The sequence below is a fragment of the Balaenoptera acutorostrata genome, chromosome 11 (genome assembly GCF_949987535.1).
Source record: "Balaenoptera acutorostrata chromosome 11, mBalAcu1.1, whole genome shotgun sequence".
NCBI lineage: Eukaryota > Metazoa > Chordata > Mammalia > Artiodactyla > Balaenopteridae > Balaenoptera > Balaenoptera acutorostrata.
In genome coordinates this window covers 102,662,685-102,682,360 of record NC_080074.1, presented here as the reverse complement: position 1 = coordinate 102,682,360, position 19,676 = coordinate 102,662,685, and the positions used below count along the sequence as shown (strand labels likewise).

The 19,676-nt window shown below is 45.0% G+C and overlaps 1 protein-coding gene across 3 annotated transcripts in view; it reads left to right on the top strand.

Moving 5' to 3' along the window:
- Positions 1–18,963, top strand: part of DYRK4 (dual specificity tyrosine phosphorylation regulated kinase 4) — a 64,399-nt gene extending 45,436 nt beyond the window's left edge. For 2 of the 3 annotated variants that reach the window (XM_057557343.1, XM_057557344.1), the window contains 9 exons: positions 1,640–1,776; positions 2,077–2,217; positions 4,487–4,625; positions 6,695–6,776; positions 9,305–9,477; positions 11,075–11,135; positions 14,502–14,631; positions 16,987–17,162; positions 17,875–18,963. In XM_057557343.1, coding sequence (XP_057413326.1) covers positions 1,640–1,776; positions 2,077–2,217; positions 4,487–4,625; positions 6,695–6,776; positions 9,305–9,477; positions 11,075–11,135; positions 14,502–14,631; positions 16,987–17,162; positions 17,875–18,119 — 1,284 coding nt within the window. In that variant the 3' untranslated portion in view covers positions 18,120–18,963. Of the gene's footprint in view, positions 1–1,639; positions 2,218–4,439; positions 4,626–6,694; positions 6,777–9,304; positions 9,478–11,074; positions 11,136–14,501; positions 14,632–16,986; positions 17,163–17,874 lie in introns of those variants that run through there. The other variant, XM_057557342.1, reaches the window with a different exon arrangement.
- The last annotated feature ends 713 nt before the right edge of the window (positions 18,964–19,676 follow it).

The window sequence follows — 19,676 nt, the reverse complement described above, 5'->3', positions numbered from 1 at the left end:
TAATTTAATTTTTTTTTTATACAGCAGGTTCTTATTAGTTATCCATTTTATACATATTAGCGTATACATGTCAATCCCAATCTCCCAATTCATCACACCACCACCCCACCCCACCCCACCCCCGTGGCTTTCCCCCCTTGGTGTCCATATGTTTGTTCTCTACGTCTGTGTCTCAATTTCTGCCCTGCAAACCGGTTCATCTGTACCATTTTTCTAGGTTCCACATATATGCGTTAATATATGATATTTGTTTTTCTCTTTCTGACTTACTTCACTCTGTATGACAGTCTCTAGGTCCGTCCCCATCTCTACAAATGACCCAATTTCGTTCCTGTTTTATGGCTGAGTAATATTCCATTGTATATATGTACCACATCTTCTTTATCCATTCGTCTGTCGATGGGCATTTAGGCCGCTTCCATGACCTGGCTGTTGTAAATAGTGCTGCAATGAACATTGGGGTGCATGGAGACACGATTGCTCTTTGATGACTTTATAAAAGGCGAATTTTCTTGATCGGATTTAGGGCTGTGTTTCTCAAGCTTTATGGCATGCATACATCACCTGGGGATCTTATTACAAATGAGGATCCTCATCTAGCAGGTCTGGCATGGGGCCAACACGTGCAGAACCTACCCCTTGCCCTCTCCCCGTACATTTTCATAACAGACCCTCACACGAGAGGAAGCTCCTTCCCCATATCGGTGAGGTTGTGCTGGTCCATATTCATGGTCTTGATCCCTCCTGTGCGAACAGATTCCCTACCATGCACTCACAAACAGATCCCGAGGACCCGGGCACTCACACTTATCCTTCACCTCTCCCAAATTCATGAGTGTAACACTAGGGATCAACTTCTCAGGGCGGAAAGATCTTAGCGGTCATCTTATCCAGAACCTTCAGTCACAGTCACGGACACTGCAGCCCACAGTGCTAAGTGGCTTGTCTGAAGCCACCCAGGTGAAGGCTTTTTAATCGAACATTTCCTGTTGCTTTGAATAGACACCCATTCCTTAGTTTCCAGCACACAGAAAACATGGGTGATTCTGGATCTTAGAAAATATTTCTTAGTTGAAAAAGGCCCAAGTTCTGTAATGCTAACTCTGAGATAAAATTAAATCTGGATAAGTCAAGAGGAGGAGCCTGTCTGGCCAGGAAGAGGCAGAGCAGACACAAAGCCTTCTCTGATTGGCGGAGACACATCAGGGGCTGGAAAGAGAACTTCCCCCAAACTGAAGCTGCTGCCCCACTGCATTCGAGCATCGTGAAATGTCCAGACCAGACGGAACCTTTGGGGCCTCTTTGTTCACGGTTCCCACACACGCAGAAAACTAGAGGTGGTAGCAGGATGGGGACAAGAACCCAAGTTTCTGAAAGACCATCCAGTGTTCTTTGCACTGCCTGGCATGGAGAGAGCCTGTGGGACTTTCCCTGGTGCCACGTGGCTGGCCTGGGATCCGGGCATCAACCCCATTGCAGTAGCGATGAGATGAGAGTGGGGTTGTATTAGTGCCCAGTGCAGTTTAGAAAGTTCTCCCCAGAGTCAGCCATGAGCTGGGAATGGGTATCCAGGGGCCCCAATGTCAGGCAAGCCCAGAAGCTATGGCTTCCTTCCTCACCCCTGGCCTGGCTTCTGCAGGTCCTGCATGACCACATTGCCTACCGCTACGAGGTTCTGGAGATGATCGGGAAAGGGTCCTTTGGACAGGTGGCCAAGTGCTTGGATCATAAAAACAATGAGTTGGTGGCCTTGAAAATCATCAGGAACAAGAAGAGGTGTGGCTTGACAGATGGTGTAAGCTGTAGAGGAAGGACCACGTGACTCCGGCCCCTTCCTGATGCCAACCCTTCCTGACTCTGCCTCTTCCTCTGATCTCCCTTTTCCTTCCCTCTTTACCTCTCTGCCTGTCTGCTTCCAGGAAGGGGCAGAGAAGAGGCAAGAGGGCAGAGTGGTTAGCACCTTCCTCCCTGTTGGGGTGATGGGGAGAGCTGGGAAGGGCCACCTGCTGCAGCTGGACGTGACACTGTGTCTTCTGTCCCATCCCCATCCCCCCCACTGCTCCCCAACCTCTTCAGATTTCACCACCAGGCCCTGGTGGAGCTGAAGATCCTGGAAGCTGTCAGGAGGAAGGACAAAGACAACACCTACAACGTGGTGCACATGAAGGACTTCTTCTACTTCCGCAACCATCTGTGCATCACCTTTGAACTCCTGGGGTCAGCTGCCTTTTCTTTTTAATTCATTTTGTTCTGAAAAGTTGCTTAAGTGACAGAAGGGAAACTTGGAGGTCAGAACACTGGATTTGTCTGTATGTGAACATTGAATGACTAGAGTGAATACACCGGCCACTCAGTTGTCTAGAAAACCAAGGAGCTGGACCCAAAACTGCCCATCTCACCCCATCCCTTGGTCACATCTGTCACCTGCCAGCATACCAAGGTGTGCTGCCCAGGTGCTGGATGCTGGGCTCGGTGACATAACCGAAACAAGGCCTCTGCCCTCGAGAGCTAAACTGAAATGTGGAAAAGGACCTTCCTTTGCTGCCTGTCCCCAATCACTGGCTTTAGGACCCTACGGTGCAGAGTTTGGAACCCAAGGGAGCACACAGTTGCCTGCTTAGAAGGGGGAAAGGGCTTTGATTTTGAGCAAATAAGGACAGGCACAGATATTTTTGGTATGAGAGCCGAACCTGACTTAAATAGATTGGCATCCCTTGCTTGAACATTGGAGCTGAAGGGGCATGCTAATTTGATTACTTATCTCTCTGGGAAGACCATCAGATGCAATTTAAATAAAACCAGAAACCCAGAATGCATTTAGCAAAGGAGAATAATCAGGGGTCAGACCTCAGAGGCCCAGTCTCATTAGCTTCACTGAGCTGGTGGCTTGGTGCTCCCACGACGCCGTCGCTGACGGTGCAATTCCAGGAATGGCTACATTAAATCAGAAGGAATGCTGCCACTCTCCTCGCCATCTCTGATGGTTCCAAAACGTCGTCCACTTTCCAATATGCAGAGGTGAATTATCTTCCTCATGGCAACACAGCAATCCAGGCTGCCTTTCTCGGCCATTAATCACGGTGCAAGTTAGTATGTCCTTAAAAGAGGGGTCAGGGGATTTCCCTGGTGGTCCAGTGGCTAAGACTCCACGCTCCCAATGCAGGGGGCCCGGGTTCGATCCCTGGTCAGGGAACTAGATCCCACATGCATGTCGCAAAGAAGATCCTGCATGCCGCAACTAAGACCCGGCACAGCCAATAAATAAATTAATTAATTTAAAAAAAAAAAAGAGGGGTCAGGAGGGGCAGGTGTGTGAAGGGAGAATCCACAGGCCAGAGAGGTTGGGGAGTTGCCTGGGTCACACAGCTGGTCCGAGGAGGCCAGAGCCATGTCTCACATTTCCTTTGTACCCCTCGAGAAAGAACAACTTCCTATATACTGCCAGCGTGAGAGAAAGCCTAGAAATGGAAAGTTAGGAGAAACCAGGAAGAGGTTGATGCAGAGTTGTCTCTGGGTCCTGCCCTTCTCCCCCCACTCCCCCATCTCACGGTTTGCACAGAGGTCATGAACTGACAGCCCATGCATAAGGTTTTCTGGTTGAAATGCTTTCTATTAGTTTCCCACATTGGTGAATCAGCAGCTGTCGCATAACGTAGCAGGCTTTGATATAATATTTCAGGTTTCTGCCGGTCTAGAAAGTTTACGATAATCTGACAAAAGCCAGCCCTCAATCCTGCAAGGCGACAGGTTTTAATTTTTATTTTATATTGGAGCATAGTTGATGAACAATGTTGTGATAGTTTCAGGGGTACAGCAAAGTGACTCAGTTGTACATATACATGTATCTATTTTTTTCCAAATTCTTTTCCCATTTACGTTGTTACAGAATATTGAGCAGAGTTCCCTGTGCTATACAGTAGGTCCTTGTTGGTTATCTATTGTAAATATAACCTTGTGTACATGTCAATCCCAAACTCCCTAACTATCCCTTCCCCCGGCCCTCCCCCCCTGGTGACCGTAAGTTCGTTCTTTTAGGTAGGATAGGGCTTCTCCATCTCTCCTCAGCCCCCTCTGCCCACGCCCTTGCCTCCTTACTTGTCAGGAGCCTGATGTCTTTAGACAGACTTATTAGGCCTGGGCAGGGGTGGCCACTTGGTTGAGTGACGGGAGGGATCTCTGGATCCCTCCCGAGGGAAGAACTATGAATATTTCAGAAGTTTGGCTCAACTTTTTAACATACACGTGTAACAGAGTGATTCAAGGACCTTGCCGTGTAAGAAATGAGGGACGTCTGAGAGGCCAGCACAGTTGAGCTGCACCCTGGATCCGCCGTGTGTCAATGGGAAAATTGAGTTTATAGGACACAAAAGCCCCACCTCCTGGTCTGAGTCTTGCGTGCTGCCAGAGGGAAACCAGGTGATATGGGATTGTTTTTCCAGGTTCAAACTCAGCATTACGCTGCTGCACAAAACTTTCTCTGTCCCAGAATCAACTTGTACGAGCTGATGAAGAATAACAGCTTCCAAGGCTTCAGTCTCTCGATAGTTCGGCGCTTCACCCTCTCTGTTTTGAAGTGTTTGCAAATGCTTTACATAGAGAAAATCATTCACTGTGATCTCAAGCCTGTGAGTACAACCTCTGTCCCATGCAGGGGAGCTGGTCCCCACCCTCAGGAAGGGTTTGCCCCATTCCTTTCCCCGGTGGTAACTGGGCAGGGCTGCAGGATGGAAGCCAAGCAGCATGTTTGTAAGTTGTGTAAACCAAGTGAGATGCAGCGAGGACTGCAAGGAAGTCCTGGGGCAAGGAAGAGAGATGCAGTGCCATCAAGGCCGACGGGACCAGGAAGGCTGAGGGCTTGGGGGCGTGTGGAGACGTGTGTCATGCAGGGAGGTGGGTCACTGCTGTCCTAAATCCTCCCTGTGTCCACTCTCCTCTGAGTTGGTCCTAGGGTACAGCAAATCTCTGACTACTTCCTCTACTCCAAATGGATGCTGCCTTCCCAGATGTCCGGCTCCTAGTCTATACTTAGCTCTGTTATTGAACTGATTGCTTTGTGTAGGAATTGTTTCTTTATCCATATCCCCCTCTGGACTGCAAGTTCCTCCAAGGTCAGGAACCCTGTCTTCTCACCATTATATTCCCAGGACCTAACATGGTACCCAGAAATAGTAATGGTAGGCAATTAACAGTTGCTTGTTAGAAGAGTTAACGATTTCAATTGTGAGGAATACAGAGAGGTCGCTAGGGAAAAGGTATAAGGATGTGAAGATCTGGGGTCAAGAGCTGGTTCCAAAACAACCTGACCCTCACAGGTATGTAAATGTCTCTTAGCTTTTCCTCATTCCTTTCTCTCATCCCCAAATGGGGTTCACATTACTTAAAAAGAAACAAACAAACAAACCAAAAAAACCCAACTATAACTCATCGGGTAGATTTGGGGTATTTTTACAATTAAAGATTATCAAGGTAGAGATGTTCTCTCATGGCTGACTGGTGGAGCCCCACAAGGACGGTGGTACACTGACTTGTTCTCCACATCTAAGTTCCTAATCCTCAGCTTTGCAGCTCCAAAGGGACCATGATCTTTGGGCCTAGGGGACTGACTCTCACCAAGGAACCTCACAAGATAGGTGGCAGCCAAAATATGAGTTAATAGATTTCCTTGCAAAATAGATCAAATGGACTGGAATATATGTGCTCAGTAGGGAAGTAGACACACAACCAGGAGAGTTTGGTGAGTGTGGATTCAAGAATCAGGGAGTTATTCCTATGGACTTAACGGTTAGTATCAATGAGCTGTGATGGCCTCACACATCCGTACCCTCTGTAGAGCTATTTCTGCCAATAAGATGGAAAGACCAGCCCTATTTAGTTAAGGAGCCTTTCCATTGGGCTAGAGACACACTAAAAATTCCTACCTTTTAGACGTTTGCTTATCATTATCTTTCAGTGAACACAAATATTCTTTAGAAAAGGTACTATGGATGGATCTGTACTTTCTTAGTTTGCAATGCCAGCAGCTTCAGACCAGGCCTGCTATGCCATACCTAGAATGTCAAAGGATTCCATAAGCAATGAAATCACCTGATATTCATAATAGTCAGTTCATCTGATAGTGAGGTCCTTGGAAATACGATTAGGACGTTAATCTTCCAGCTGCACGTGGTCCACTCCCATGCTGTGAGAGCAGAGCCCAGGAGCTCTGCTTTCTCATCCAGGACTCTCCTGGAACACCTGGCCTCACATTTTCCCCAAAGTCAGCACGACAATCACAACTCCAAACAAATCATTGTGGGGTTCTTTTTTGGGGGGTCTTCTACTGTCGTATCAGTATGTTGGTGGGTCACTAAGTGGAAACATCTAATTCAGTTAGTGATATTTCTAAGGCCTTATGCAAGCAAGGCGTAGAACCAGGTACCAAGGAGATAAAAAGAAACTCACCGTCTTCAAGAGTTGCACAGTTGATATCAGTAAAGATGCAACATACACACAGAAGAAATACCACAAAGCAGCAAATACTGGGGCCAGACAAGAGGTGCAGCCCACAGTGGAAGGGAACGTCAGAGGGGGGAGAACGAGGGGGTTTGGAGATGTGGGAGGAGCCCACTTGGAGGTGGGTCCTGCAGGCAGTTAGGTAAACAGAATGCCTTGGGTAACATTGTTAAAACTTGACCTATGTCTTTCTTCTCTCTAGGAGAATATAGTGTTGTACCAAAAGGGCCAAGTCTCTGTTAAAGTTATTGACTTTGGATCAAGCTGTTATGAACACCAGAAAGGTATGGCCATTCTAGTCCCTTTGTCTGAATTTCCCTGTTGTGATTTCTTTCCTTTATTGAAATAACTAGGTCACACATGTGGTCACCTGGGTTCTAGTCTGGGCTCAGCCACGACAATTGCTGGTATGATTTTGAACAAGCTGTTTCACTTCTCTGAGCCTAAGCTTCCTCATCTACAAAATGAGAAGATTGGACCAAATACTGTAGGTTTGCTTTGCTGCTCTCACACTCTGTGGATTTGGAATTATCCAAGATCCCCATATCTCCTCCCTCTTGCGTCTCCCTCCCACCCTCCCTATCCCACCCCTCTGGATGGTCACAAAGCACCAAGCTCATCTCCCTGTGCTATGCGGCTACTTCCCACTAGCTATCTATTTTACATTTGGTAGTATTTATAAGTTCATGCCACTCTCTCACTTCGTGTCAGCTTACCCTTCCCCCTCCCCGTGTCCTCAAGTCCATTCTCCATGTCTGCATCTTTATTCCTGTCCTGCCCCTAGGTTCTTCAGAACTCTTTTTTTTTTTTTTTAGATTCCATATATATGTGTTAGCATATGATATTTGTTTTTCTCTTTCTGACTTACTTCACTCTGTATGACAGACTCTAGGTCCACCCACCTCACTACAAATAACTCAGTTTCATTTCTTTTTATGGCTGAGTAATATTCCATTGTATATCTGTGCCACATCTTCTTTATCCATTCATCTGTCGATGGACACTTAGGTTGCTTCCATGTCCTGACTATTGTGAATAGAGCTGCAATGAACATTGTGGTATATGACTCTTTTTGAATTACGCTTTTCTCAGGGTATATGCCCAGTAGTGGGATTGCTGGGTCATATGGTAATTCTATTTTTAGTTTTTTAAGGAACTTCCATACTGTTCTCCATAGTGGCTGTATCAATTTACATTCCCACCAACAGAGGGTTCCCTTTTCTCCACACCCTCTCCATCATTTATTGTCTGTAGATTTTTTGATGATGGCCATTCTGACTGGTGTGACGTGATACCTCATTGTAGTTTTGGTACCGGCACAAAAACAGAAATATAGATCAATGGAACAGAATAGAAAGCCCAGAGATAAACCCATGCACATATGGCCACCTTATTTTTGATAAAGGAGGCAAGAATATACAATGGAGAAAAGACAGCCTCTTCAATAAGTGGTGCTGGGAAAACTGGACAGCTACATGTAAAAGAATGAAATTAGAACGCTCCCTTACAACATACACAAAAATAAACTCAAAATGGATTAAGACCTAAGTGTAAGGCCAGACACTATAAAACTCTTAGAAGAAAACATAGGCAGAACACTCTATGACATAAACCACAGCAAGATCCTTTCTGACCCACCTCCTAGAGAAATGAAAATAAAAACAAAAATAAACAAATGGGACCTAATGAAACTTAAAACCTTTTGCACAGCAAAGGAAACCATAAACAAGACGAAAAGACAACCCTCAGAATGGGAGAGAATATTTGCAAATGAAGCAACTGACAAAGGATTAATCTCTAGAATATACAAGCAGCTCATGCAGCTCAATATCAAAAAAAACAAACAACCCAATCCAAAAATGGGCAGAAGATCTAAATAGACATTTCTCTTTCCTTTTGTTTGTTCACTTGTTTTTTAGATTCCACATGTAAGTGAAATCATACTGTATTTGTCTTCCTCTGTCATTAAATTCATTTTTAAAAACTTTCCTGTATATTTGTACTTTGATTGCAAAGTGCCTCAAGTCCATTTTGGAAACAGGGTACAAAGTCATTTTTATTAAATCTTTATTTTGTTTGAAATCACTAAAAATTATTACATCCTTACTGTACCCAAGTCAAACAAGAGAAGTGACTACAAAATCCCTTGCCCTGCCCCCATCTAGGTAACCAGTTAACAGCATTTGTAAATAACTGTAATGTCCCATTTCTCCAACCTCAGTTTCCTCATCTGTAAAATCTAGGCTGCATGCAATACTAAATATCCTCTGTACATCCTCGTCTGCTGAGATTTTGTTGAACTTTTCTTTCTATACTTTATATAACACAATGCACATAATGTATTGAATATACATTTTTAAATTATGCGTTTTGCATGCTTCTTTTTCAACTTTCATACACGTCTTCCCTTGCCAAATCGCAATACTTCAGAGGGTGTCTACCCCAGATTAATCAGACAATTTGAAAACTTAGCTTTATATTCGTCTTATGTTTTCTTTTTTGAAAGCTTGCCTGACAAATTTACTTCTCTAGAACAATGCCTACTTTAGAGTTCTTTATCAGTAACGTGAGGCTGACAACCCCTCATGATAATCAGGTTGCTGTGAGGATGTGATGGGATTGGATGTGGGGCTGGGACTCATAAGTGCTGGCCATTTGTACTTCCTTCTCCCTGCAAAGCCTGGAGAGTGAAAAGAAGTCGGGGGTAAGGGGGGTGGTTCTTAATTATCGTCCACCCTCGCCTGAGCAGGTATGTGGACCAGCGTGCTCCGGAGAGGTTTCCACGTGAGGTTTCTCTTTCTTTCCCCTGCAGTCTACACCTACATCCAAAGCCGCTTCTACCGATCCCCAGAGGTGATCCTGGGCCATCCCTACAACATGGCCATTGATATGTGGAGCCTGGGCTGCATCATGGCCGAGCTGTACACGGGCTACCCCCTGTTCCCTGGGGAGAACGAGGCGGAGCAGCTAGCCTGCATCATGGAGGTGAGGGGGACCCGGCTGCCTTCCAGCCGATGCCCTCGGGATGGGTAACTTCCGCTCTCAGACTCCAGGCTGCATCGGACTCGCTCTAGGGCAATGGCCTCCATCTGTTTATGGGACAGGGTTGGATGTTTTGAAATTATGTACACTTTTGAGTTGACATCTAACCTTTTTATCCTAAATTTAAGTAACTGCAAAGGATGTAACTTCCAGCATATTGTGAATAGTGACATTTAAAATAAAACTGTTATACCAGTCTTTCAAATATATTCCAAAGAATCTAAAAACCAGGCTGACATGACACCCGTTGAAATCTGTGCACTGTTCAGTTGTTAGTTACCATCTTAACTTTCTGGGAAGAATATCAACCCAATGAAAAGGCTTTACCAAGACTCTCATATGATTATTTATTATCCCTGCTATTCTTTTACTTAAAGGCATCTTGTTAAGCCAAATTAGACGACATGGGAGAAAATAATCCTAAAAATTGGAAATTTCACATTTTAGGATTTCCCCAGGGAACAAAGATATTTTGACTCTGAACAAAGACATATCTAATGCCTCTCTCTCTCAACCTATCTATCCATTCATCCCAAATCTCCATTTTCTAGATTGTCTTAAAGTTAAAGGTTGGTTGGGGAGACACATACATGCTTGAGAATTAATGCAGAGATTCATCTTATGGTTGAAACTGATAATAAAGTATTCAAGTAATTAGTTAGTGGTAGCTATAAATGATAGCTATAGTGGGATGAACACTGCCCTGGAAATCAGTAAACCTGGAGGCTAGTCCTCCTTGTCTTTGGTAAGTCACTTCCCTGGTCTGGATCTCTGTCAGATGAGGGGACCAGAGTCCATGGCTTCTAAGGTTGGTGATGGATGATTCAATGAAGCATCCCTGAGCTAATCCTCCTCCAACTTCCAAGGAAAATGGAGGGCATGGGATCTGGATGGAGGTTCCTACTGCCCCAGAACTGCAGCTTCCTCCTGACCTCAATCCATGAGGCTGAGGAACAGGAGGGCAGGGTCATGCAGGGACAACCTGGGAACCTGGCTGCAAGGACAGGGGCCCAGAGCTGAGGGGGACACCTGTCGTTTCTCTCTTCTGTGTGCACCCCTATAGGTTGCAGTGGGGAAAGGTGACCAAGCAGGTGTTACTCTTGTCTTTTCAGAAGATATTTTGTCATATCGCGGTCTGATGCCCATCTGGTGATTTCCATCTCCTTTTCCTTTCCTCCCTTCCCATGCTCTGAGCTGGGATGTGTCACTCCTTAATTCAGGGGTGGTCCGCAGCTACACTGGTTTACTCGCTTGGACAGTGGGATCTGGCTGCTATCACGAGGGGTGGCCTATCTAGTAGGTGCTGATGTCTGTTTAGAATAATGTGGGTGGTGTCAGTGCTCGGGATACTGAAACGGCCCTGGATTAGGAGTCAAGTCTCAGGCTCTGGGCCTGCTCTGCCACTGGCTTGAGGTTATCACTTAATATCCTGGGTCCTTATCTGTAGAAGACAACGTTTAGCTGAAGTCCCACCCAGTTCTAACAGTCTTGGAATGTGTGACTCCAGAGGAGTGAATCCACTGCTTTGTCCTTGTTGAAGGTGCTGGGCTTGCCGCCAACCCACTTCATCCAGACGGCCTCCAGGAGACAGACATTCTTTGGTGAGTCCCAGGTCTGACTCTCTTTTTCCTGTTGTAGCTGATGAGGTTTCCCAGCCCTGGAAGACACCTTCCATGCCCTACACCCCATATGATGCTCTTCCTCTGGCCCCACCCCAAAAGGCAGGCTGTGCTTAGAGGTTTCTTTCAGAAAAGTAAAAAGATGCTGAGCCATGGTACCAGGTGCATGATGGAGATGGGTGGGGCAGTCACTGGGAACGAGGTCTCGGCAGTGAAGATGCACAGGTGCCGAGAGTGACCAGGTTCCTGCTCAGAAGGCCTATCAGCAGATCTTGAAACCCCAAAAGATTAGAACTCTACCCTCTCCTAACAATTCTCCCCACCTCCCCTAGCAGCTTGCCTGCCCGCTCGCACTATGCACTGTGAAGGAAATCAGAGAGCAGAAGCGTCTTTGCAAGAATAGTGGAAAATTCCATTGCTACAGTTTATCATTAATGGAGCCTTATTCTTTCCTGCTGAAATTCTCTTAATCCCCCAGTCCCTTACTATTCCAGATTCATTGCAACTTTGGTATAAAATGGGTAAGCAAGGGCTGTCAGCTATGGCTTGTCAATTTTGTATCGGACATCTGCCTAATTGCTGGAATTAAGCTTCACCCACAGTCTCCATGCTGCACCCCCCATCCCAGTTCCCAGACTCTGGATTTTATGATCCTCTGTCTTTCAAGCCAAGTTGTGCTGTACAGGACGGACCGGTGGATCAATGAAGTCCAACTCGGGCAGGGCTTCTGGGCCACTGTGAACCAGAAGAGGAAGCCAGTCCCAGATCTAAGATCCCTTTGCTAAGGGATTCCCATGTACAAAAAGCCATAGTGGCCCTAATGTCAGCCAAGTGGAGTGAAGCCAGATGTGAGGGACGAGGGCTTCACAGACGGGCTCCCTGCCATCCGGGACGACATTGTTGTCAGCTTAGTTCACAGGCTCACACTGTCGTTCCCAGCCCTCCTGCCTCTTATTTTCACCCAAGGGTGGCCTCAAAATGGGTAGACAAATCACATAATTTCTCTCCACATCTTGTCCCATCAATAGGAAAGTCAAAAAACACCACCCTAGGGGACCCTCCTGGACAAAAGTGTTTCAGTCATGTTGATGGGCAGTCGGTATATATTGGTTCAGCCACGTGGGGGTTAAAATGTAGTCTATTTCTGTACCATTTGGTTAAAAAGCCACAGCCCTGAGCCCACGATCCAGAAACTAAAATTTTAAGGTCTGGCAAGAAAAGGTCCTCCAGGATCCCCCTCCAATGCCAAGGCTGTCGTCCACTTGGATTGGTCAGTCCCATACCAGAGCAGTCTGATGGCAGCAGAGGATCTGGCTGACTCGCTGGTATAACTTATGCATGGGGCAATGGAACTGGTCTTTTGACCCCAAATATACTTTTCCCATCCACCACTTTTAATTCAGCCTTTTGGATTTCAGAGGATTTAGGGAAAGACATGTAGGAGCATTGGTGTTCCCTCCTGCTAGACAAAGACCATGTGGGAAGAGTCACATCTCAAGCCTATAACCCTGAACTCAAGAGACTGTACTTGGGGAAATCAAAAGGAAGGGAACATAGGCATTTTGGTAAGAGGGTACCAAAGACATACACATGTCCATTTCATAGAGTACCCGATTTTTACCATCAGCACTAGGCTTCAGAATGTGGTTTTGGTAGCAAAATCACACATCTTCCCTTCCTGCGTAAGAAAGGACGTTATTGGGAGCTGCATCCTCATCCGTGTTTCCCAAATTTTATTTGATTATAAGAATCATTTGGGTTCTTGGGAAAAATGCTAATCCCCAGGATCCTCCTATGGTATAGTGTGTTTGAGGTGGGACTCAGGAGTCTGTATGTTTTTTACAGCAGCTTACGATAAGGCGAGTTTGGAAACACTATATGCACTTAAGTTCTTGGCTCTCCCTTCCCCAGGTTTGGGCTGCCAACAGGTCCTCCGCCCCCAGCCACTCCTAGTTAATACCCTTAATTAAGAGGAAAGTTGTTTCTTCAAAGGTAGCAAGATATGTAGGTACTCCAGGCAGCAAGAGGAGGTGGGGAGAATAATGAGATACTGGGGAAGGTCATAGAGGTAGGAAAAACTTGTACAAGAAAAGCAATTACATAAGGATGACTGTAGGAGCTGTTATTTGTAAGCCCATGAATCTAATTCTTCTTTGGCCATTTATGAAAAGACAATATAGGATAAGGTGGGAGCCCTGGTGTCACAGTCAAAAAGGAGTTCACAGGACTTATGCCCTATGCAGTACCCCCAGCCCATTTTTATCTATATAAACACACAGATACCCATGTGTGTATATACACACACACACACACATTCATGGGCTCTTCTAGGAATTCAGTAAGAGCAGGTGTTCTGTTGGACGCCCTGCAAATTGCATTGATTGCAAAAGTAATTAGAAGCATTTCATTACGTACCTTCCAGGATGTCCATTGTATGAACCCCGAGTTTTTGGGAGAGTTTCATGGAATGTGTCAATTTTGCACGTGTGTATATACATATCCGCCCTTCTACATGTATGTTTACAAGGTGTGAGCATACATGGTCACCTTTCTGACCATGCTCACCAGGACCTAGATGTCCAAACGAGCGGTCTTGCCTTCAAGGCATTGCACTGTGTTCTCAGGCCACCTTTGGACCTGTCTTCAGGGGTTTCTTTTCAGCAATGACAGAAGATACATTTGGTGAGGGCTTTAATCAGTGGAAATGGCTGAAGAAAATCATTCCAAGCAGTGTCTTAAGCCACCAACCAAGTTTGATCATTCCAGTTATGGACAAAATTTTGACGCGACTGTAAAAATAAGAAATGAGGTTAACTTGCTTGTGTGGCTTGTACATGAGCTCTGAAAGTCAATCCTTCTCCTAAAATGACTTTCTTGTTATTCCCCATGGGTGTCCCAGATTCTCACGTTTTGGGGTGAGGAAGGATCAAGGGCACAGATAAGCCAAGAATGGACAACATGCTTTTTGTTCAGAGCGGACCGTTTCTGTCACTTCAGATTTACTTTACTATTATTATTATCATCGTCATCATCATTATTATCATTATCATTTTACGTGGGTTAATGTTAAACCATTACAATCATTTGATTGATTCCAGGAGGAGGTGGTGGCCCAGAACACGCTGAGTAGTAGGAAGTTATTTGTAAAAGTAAATTGTATTCATTGGATAATTTACACGTGGTTAGTTTAAACTAAGACTGCGGGTGTGTGTGTGTGTGGGTGTGTGTGAGGGGCACGGGAGAGCTGCAGAGACCACTCCTAGAAGCAGCATGGCTGAGTGAACAGCTTTGATGTGACCGATGCATATTCATACCTGGAACTAAACACATAATGTTGTATCTCTAAAGATTCCAAAGGTTTTCCTAAAAATATAACCAACAACAGGGGGAAAAAAAGATACCCGGATTCCAAGGATCTCACCATGGTGCTGAAAACCTACGACACCAGCTTCCTGGACTTTCTGAGAAAGTGTTTGGTGTGAGTTTGTCAGGGTGTCTTTGCTTCTGGGTTTCCTCTTAAATACTGTACTTTCCCACGTTTGCTGGTGAAAGTCTGGGGCTGGGAGGCAGTCATGGGACGTAATAAACACGGACTGTAGATCTTTAGAGTCTACGAGATGCTTTCCTATCTGCTGCCTCATCAGACGGCTCTCTCCACTGTCCATCCTGTGTGGTCAGTGGGACAGACGATTTGATGTTTTGAGACATGGAGCTTGAGGCTCGAGAGATTAAGTGACTTGCCCTGGATTACACAGCGTGCGGGTCGAGCTTGCTTCCTTCTTGCCCTGACTGCCTGGAAGCGAGGTTGTAGGCAAGTCCTCAGTGTCTTCTGCTTCATGAACTGAAGCCAAGGTCTTCAGAGAGTCTGTTGTATCAATAACTATTTGCATACATGCCCAGTACAAGCTGGTTTCAGGCCCCTTCCCACCCATTCCCCTAGGATTTAGAGTCTAAATCCTCTCATATTAGGGAACTAGGGAAAGGGTGATCTATAAACCATTTATTATGTACAGCTTTTTAGAATCTATAGGCATATTTTGAATCTTAGGAAGTAGGCTCTGTACTTCACCCAAGTCATAGTATTGATTAAAAAAACCCAATAGTACATAAAGCACCTTAGAACAGTACCTAGTTTAGAAGGTATTTAGAAAATACTAGCTGTTGTCACCAATTTTAAAGAGGTTATGCAAGTCTGTCTCCACTGAGTGGCAAATAAATTAGCCACGTGATATTGGACAAGTCATTGTCTCTCTGGGCTTCAGTTTCCTTTTCTGTAGAGTGGGGTATTACTAAGGTCTCTTCCAGCTGTATTAGTCCTATAATTGTTTAGTATTTTTAGAAGACCATATGTTTATGTTCTCTCATTCCTTCAGTGGGATGAAGTAGTTTTAGCAAAATACTACTCTTCTGGCATTTGTGCATCTGGAGTTTAGGTACTAGCTCAGAAAATAAACCACCAGGGACTGCCGGAAGTTTCCCCATCTGGGGGGGGGGGTCATGCTACCCATCTGAAAAATGGAGATAGAGAAGGATCCTGTACCCCATCATGACCCCCACCCCACCCCAGCCTCTTGCTGATGCGATAGAATGAATGGCCATTAACTCGTGACAGAAACTCAGTACTGAGACAGAGGTGGGTGACAGAGGTGAGAGAAACTCAGAGCCAAGAATGAAATTATTCTCCTTTTTAGTGCAAAGGGCTGGTTTCTCACACCTTGTAAGAGGCAGTCATGCGTCGGGGCCTGTTGTTTTATTACTTCATATTTGGCTAATTAGCAAGTCTTTGAGAGACTAAAAGTTTTGGGTCAGATTTAATAGGGATACATGTAAAGTTCTGTGTCTAGATTTTATAGGCTAACTCTAGGAGTTCAGGAGAGGCGAGGTGTAGCTTAACAGCAGTTCACTGGACAAAGAACTGGGAACTTGAGTTGTTTAGACCTCGATGAGTCTGAATACTAATGCCATCTCCTTGCAGTTAGTACCTATTCCCAGCATGCTGGACACCAGTTAGATAACAGCTGAGATTTCCTGTCTAGGAAGGACCTGATCATGTCATATGGTCAATAATTAGTAGTCATGTAAATGTTTTCAGATAGTTGAAGGGTTGTGACATAAAAGATGGATTAGTTGTCTCATTCTGTATGATGCTAATGGGTAGAATTTAAGACCGGGTCAAAGTTACTAGGCTAAAAGTTCCTGAGCAGTGAATCTTGGCTCAATCAAAATGAAGAACTTTTAAAGAATTGGAGTTTTTAAAAACTGGAATAGCTAGTTCTGTGAGTTAGTGCCATGTTACTAAAATTACTCAAGAAAGGCAAGATGATTCCATGGTGGGTCAAGTGTATTTTGTCAAGTGTATTTTGTTACTGCATTAGAAGTTTGGATTATCTCCAAGTTCCCTCATGATCTTAATATTCTAGTGTTCTATAATGTTCCTTGTGATGTATGTGGAGGTCCAAATTCCATAGTTTGGGAATCACAATTAAGCATCTCTTCATTTTGATGTTCTTAGTTTATTAAACCCTAAATCCCACTGGTTTCGATTTTCTATAATATTTCTTGTAACGGAATTTGGGCTCTGAGATATTCCTTGGCTTGTCATACACATTTTCTAAAAAGATCATTTCCAATAGTTGCCTCCAGGTACTTTAAAATTGTATGTCATAAGCTCTGTTCTATGGTATCTTTGAGTTATAACATAGTTTAAATGGGTTCTTTAAAAATGAACCATTTTTATATCTTATTTAGGTTCTTTATTGGGGTCTTTGAAAATATTTCATTATTAAAAAGGGAAACAAAACCCTAACCGATGCTGGGCTTTGTTGGTGTGTAGCTGGGAGCCTTCTCTTCGCATGACCCCTGACCAGGCCCTCAAGCATGCTTGGATTCATGAGCCGCGGAACCTCAAGGCACAGCCCAGGCTTCAGACCTTGAGGAAAACCAGTCTCTGTTTCCCCTCTGAGGCCAGGAAGGACAAGGTTCAAGGGCAGCATCACTTGGGCAAAGAAGGTACAGTACCTCAAACAGCCAGTCCCATTTCCATAATCCAGGGGGTCAGACATCTCAGAGGATTGCATGCCAATTTCTCTGAGCTCAACCTTGGTTAATTATTCTGGCTTCATCACTACTGGCCTGCCACTTCTTAATTTGGGGATTTTCCTCTTTCAGGAAACTTGGTTGTGGCTGGGTTCGCCTTTTTTTTTTTGCCCTCTCATCATTAGGAATTTCCGTGTTTCTCCTATCTCCAATTCCTATTCTCCTCCTTTCCTTTTCTTTCAATGTGTCCTCCTCTGCAAGCCCTATAATTACCTTTTGAATTTTTATCAGACAGCTTATGGAATTATGCAAGTATCTTTTATAGGCAATATAGCCTCATGGTTATGTACTTGGTCACTGGAGTCAGGTTGCCTGGGATAAATTCTGGCCCTGCCACTTACCAGCTGTGGGTCCTTGGGCAACTTACTTAACCTCTCTGTGCCGCAGTTTCTCCATTTATGAGAATGGAATAATGCCTATTCTCTCTGGTTGCAGGAAGGATCAAAGGAACCAGTAAATGTCAAGGGCTTAGAATAATGCCTGGCACATATAATGTGCTTTACAAATGACTTGTTTTTGTATCATTACGACCAGATTTCCCCAAAATGATTTAGAGCCTAATGGCCAGTTAGAATATAATTCACATTTGAACGCTTACTTGTTCCTGCTCTCTCCTCTTTGGCAGAGGTGATCCTTCAAATAGAGACTAAAGACAAAATCAAAGGCGGGACCACTAAACAGGATCAGAATTCAGCTAATCAGCAGGGCTCTGTCCAGCACACAGCTGAAGTCGTCCAGCTGCCTCATCTAGCAGAAGCTTCCGGAAAGCCCGAGGCAGTTGTTGGGCCAGCGGAGTCCAAGACCTCCACAGGACAACAAAACAAAAACTGCTCCCCCAAGAACACAAACATTTTACCACCTATTGTGTGACCTGAGCAGAGGGTGTGTCCTGTTCCTTTCCACCAGTGATTTGTACTAGAGACAGCACTTACACTGTACAATACTTAAGACTGTTGTTTTTTAATGCATAAAGGTTTACAAAAAAACCCACCTTGGATTCACATGGCCTATTGGCATGATTCCTATGATGAGGGATTGGAAAGGATGTCCTTGCACCCGTGCACCTTCCTTATGCCCTCAATCAAGTACAACAATGGGTGCGTGTGTGGGGAGATGGGGTGGGGAGAGAGTTAAGTACTCAGTGTTACAGCACCACTGAGAGGACTCTAAATAATAAAAAAACACTTTTTTCCTCTTGCCCAAGACAGTTAGTCAGGATTCTGGTTTGAAAATGACAGAAGCTGAGTTCAAACTAGTTTAAACAACAAAGGACATTTATTGGTTTATGTGACTGGGGCATCAGGAGGGGTAAGTGTAGACACAGCAAGATCTAGGAATTCAGACAACGTCATGGGGCTCAGACTCCCTCTCCCCCAGTAGTCTTGCTTCTTTTTATGGTTAACTTCACCCTGAAGACAAGCTCTGCCCAGAAGTTAAAATGACCGCTCTCAGCCAGTCAAAAGAGGCAGTCTTCCTGCTGGTAGGAAAGTCTCGGAGATGACTGATTGGACTTGAACTCATCACTGTGTCTGAGATATTGGGATCCTCTGATTGGCCAGCCTGGGTCACAAGCCCACAGTGTGGTGTGGTGTGGTGGCAGCGCCATGACTGATGCTTCTCCAGGACCACGTGGAGTAGGGGACAAGGTTTCCCAAAGGACGGAAGACGAGCAAACTACAGGATGTATCCACTCACCCACCACCTGCCCTTCCAGTCTTTACCTACGTGAACTCAGTCTGTATATGGCTGTAATTATAGTACAGATAAATGTGTACAAGAAACTCAAGATCATAACTTCATACATGGCTTCACAGTTTTCATTTTAATCAGTGTGTAACTGTCCATGAAGGGAGACACCAGGTAATTGAAGCTATGGGTTTGGCTGAGATCACCTAGGGAAGATGGTAGAGAATAGCAGAGGGTCAAGAGAAAGTCCTGGGAAAGACAAACATGTAAGGGATTGACAAAGTCGAGTAGAGCCCCTGAGAGATGTAGAAAAATGGGGAAACTAGAAACCAGAGGAGGAGGAAGTTTCTAAAAGGGAGGACGGAGAATAAAGAATAGCTGGAGAATGTAAAATTCAGAAAACGCTTCTCAGTGGGGTGACGTGGACATCAAGTCAGAGCAGTGTCAGAAGCGGTGGCTTGTCCCAGGCCCTACAGCCAGAAGGGTACACAACTGGCAACAGAACTCAGGTATGCTGGACCATTGTTGACACCAGCTGTCCGCAACCATGGAGGAAGCTGGGGTGGACAGCCGTTCTGCGGAGACAGGACGAGAAGCCAAGTCCTGTAGCCGAATTAAGAGGATTTAGATTGGATACTGACAAATATTTACACGGTTATAAAGGGCTGAAATGACACTTGATAAATGGTGGCTTATTTTTAGGGACCACTTGAAAGCAGGGGAGCCTCAAGGCACAATTGG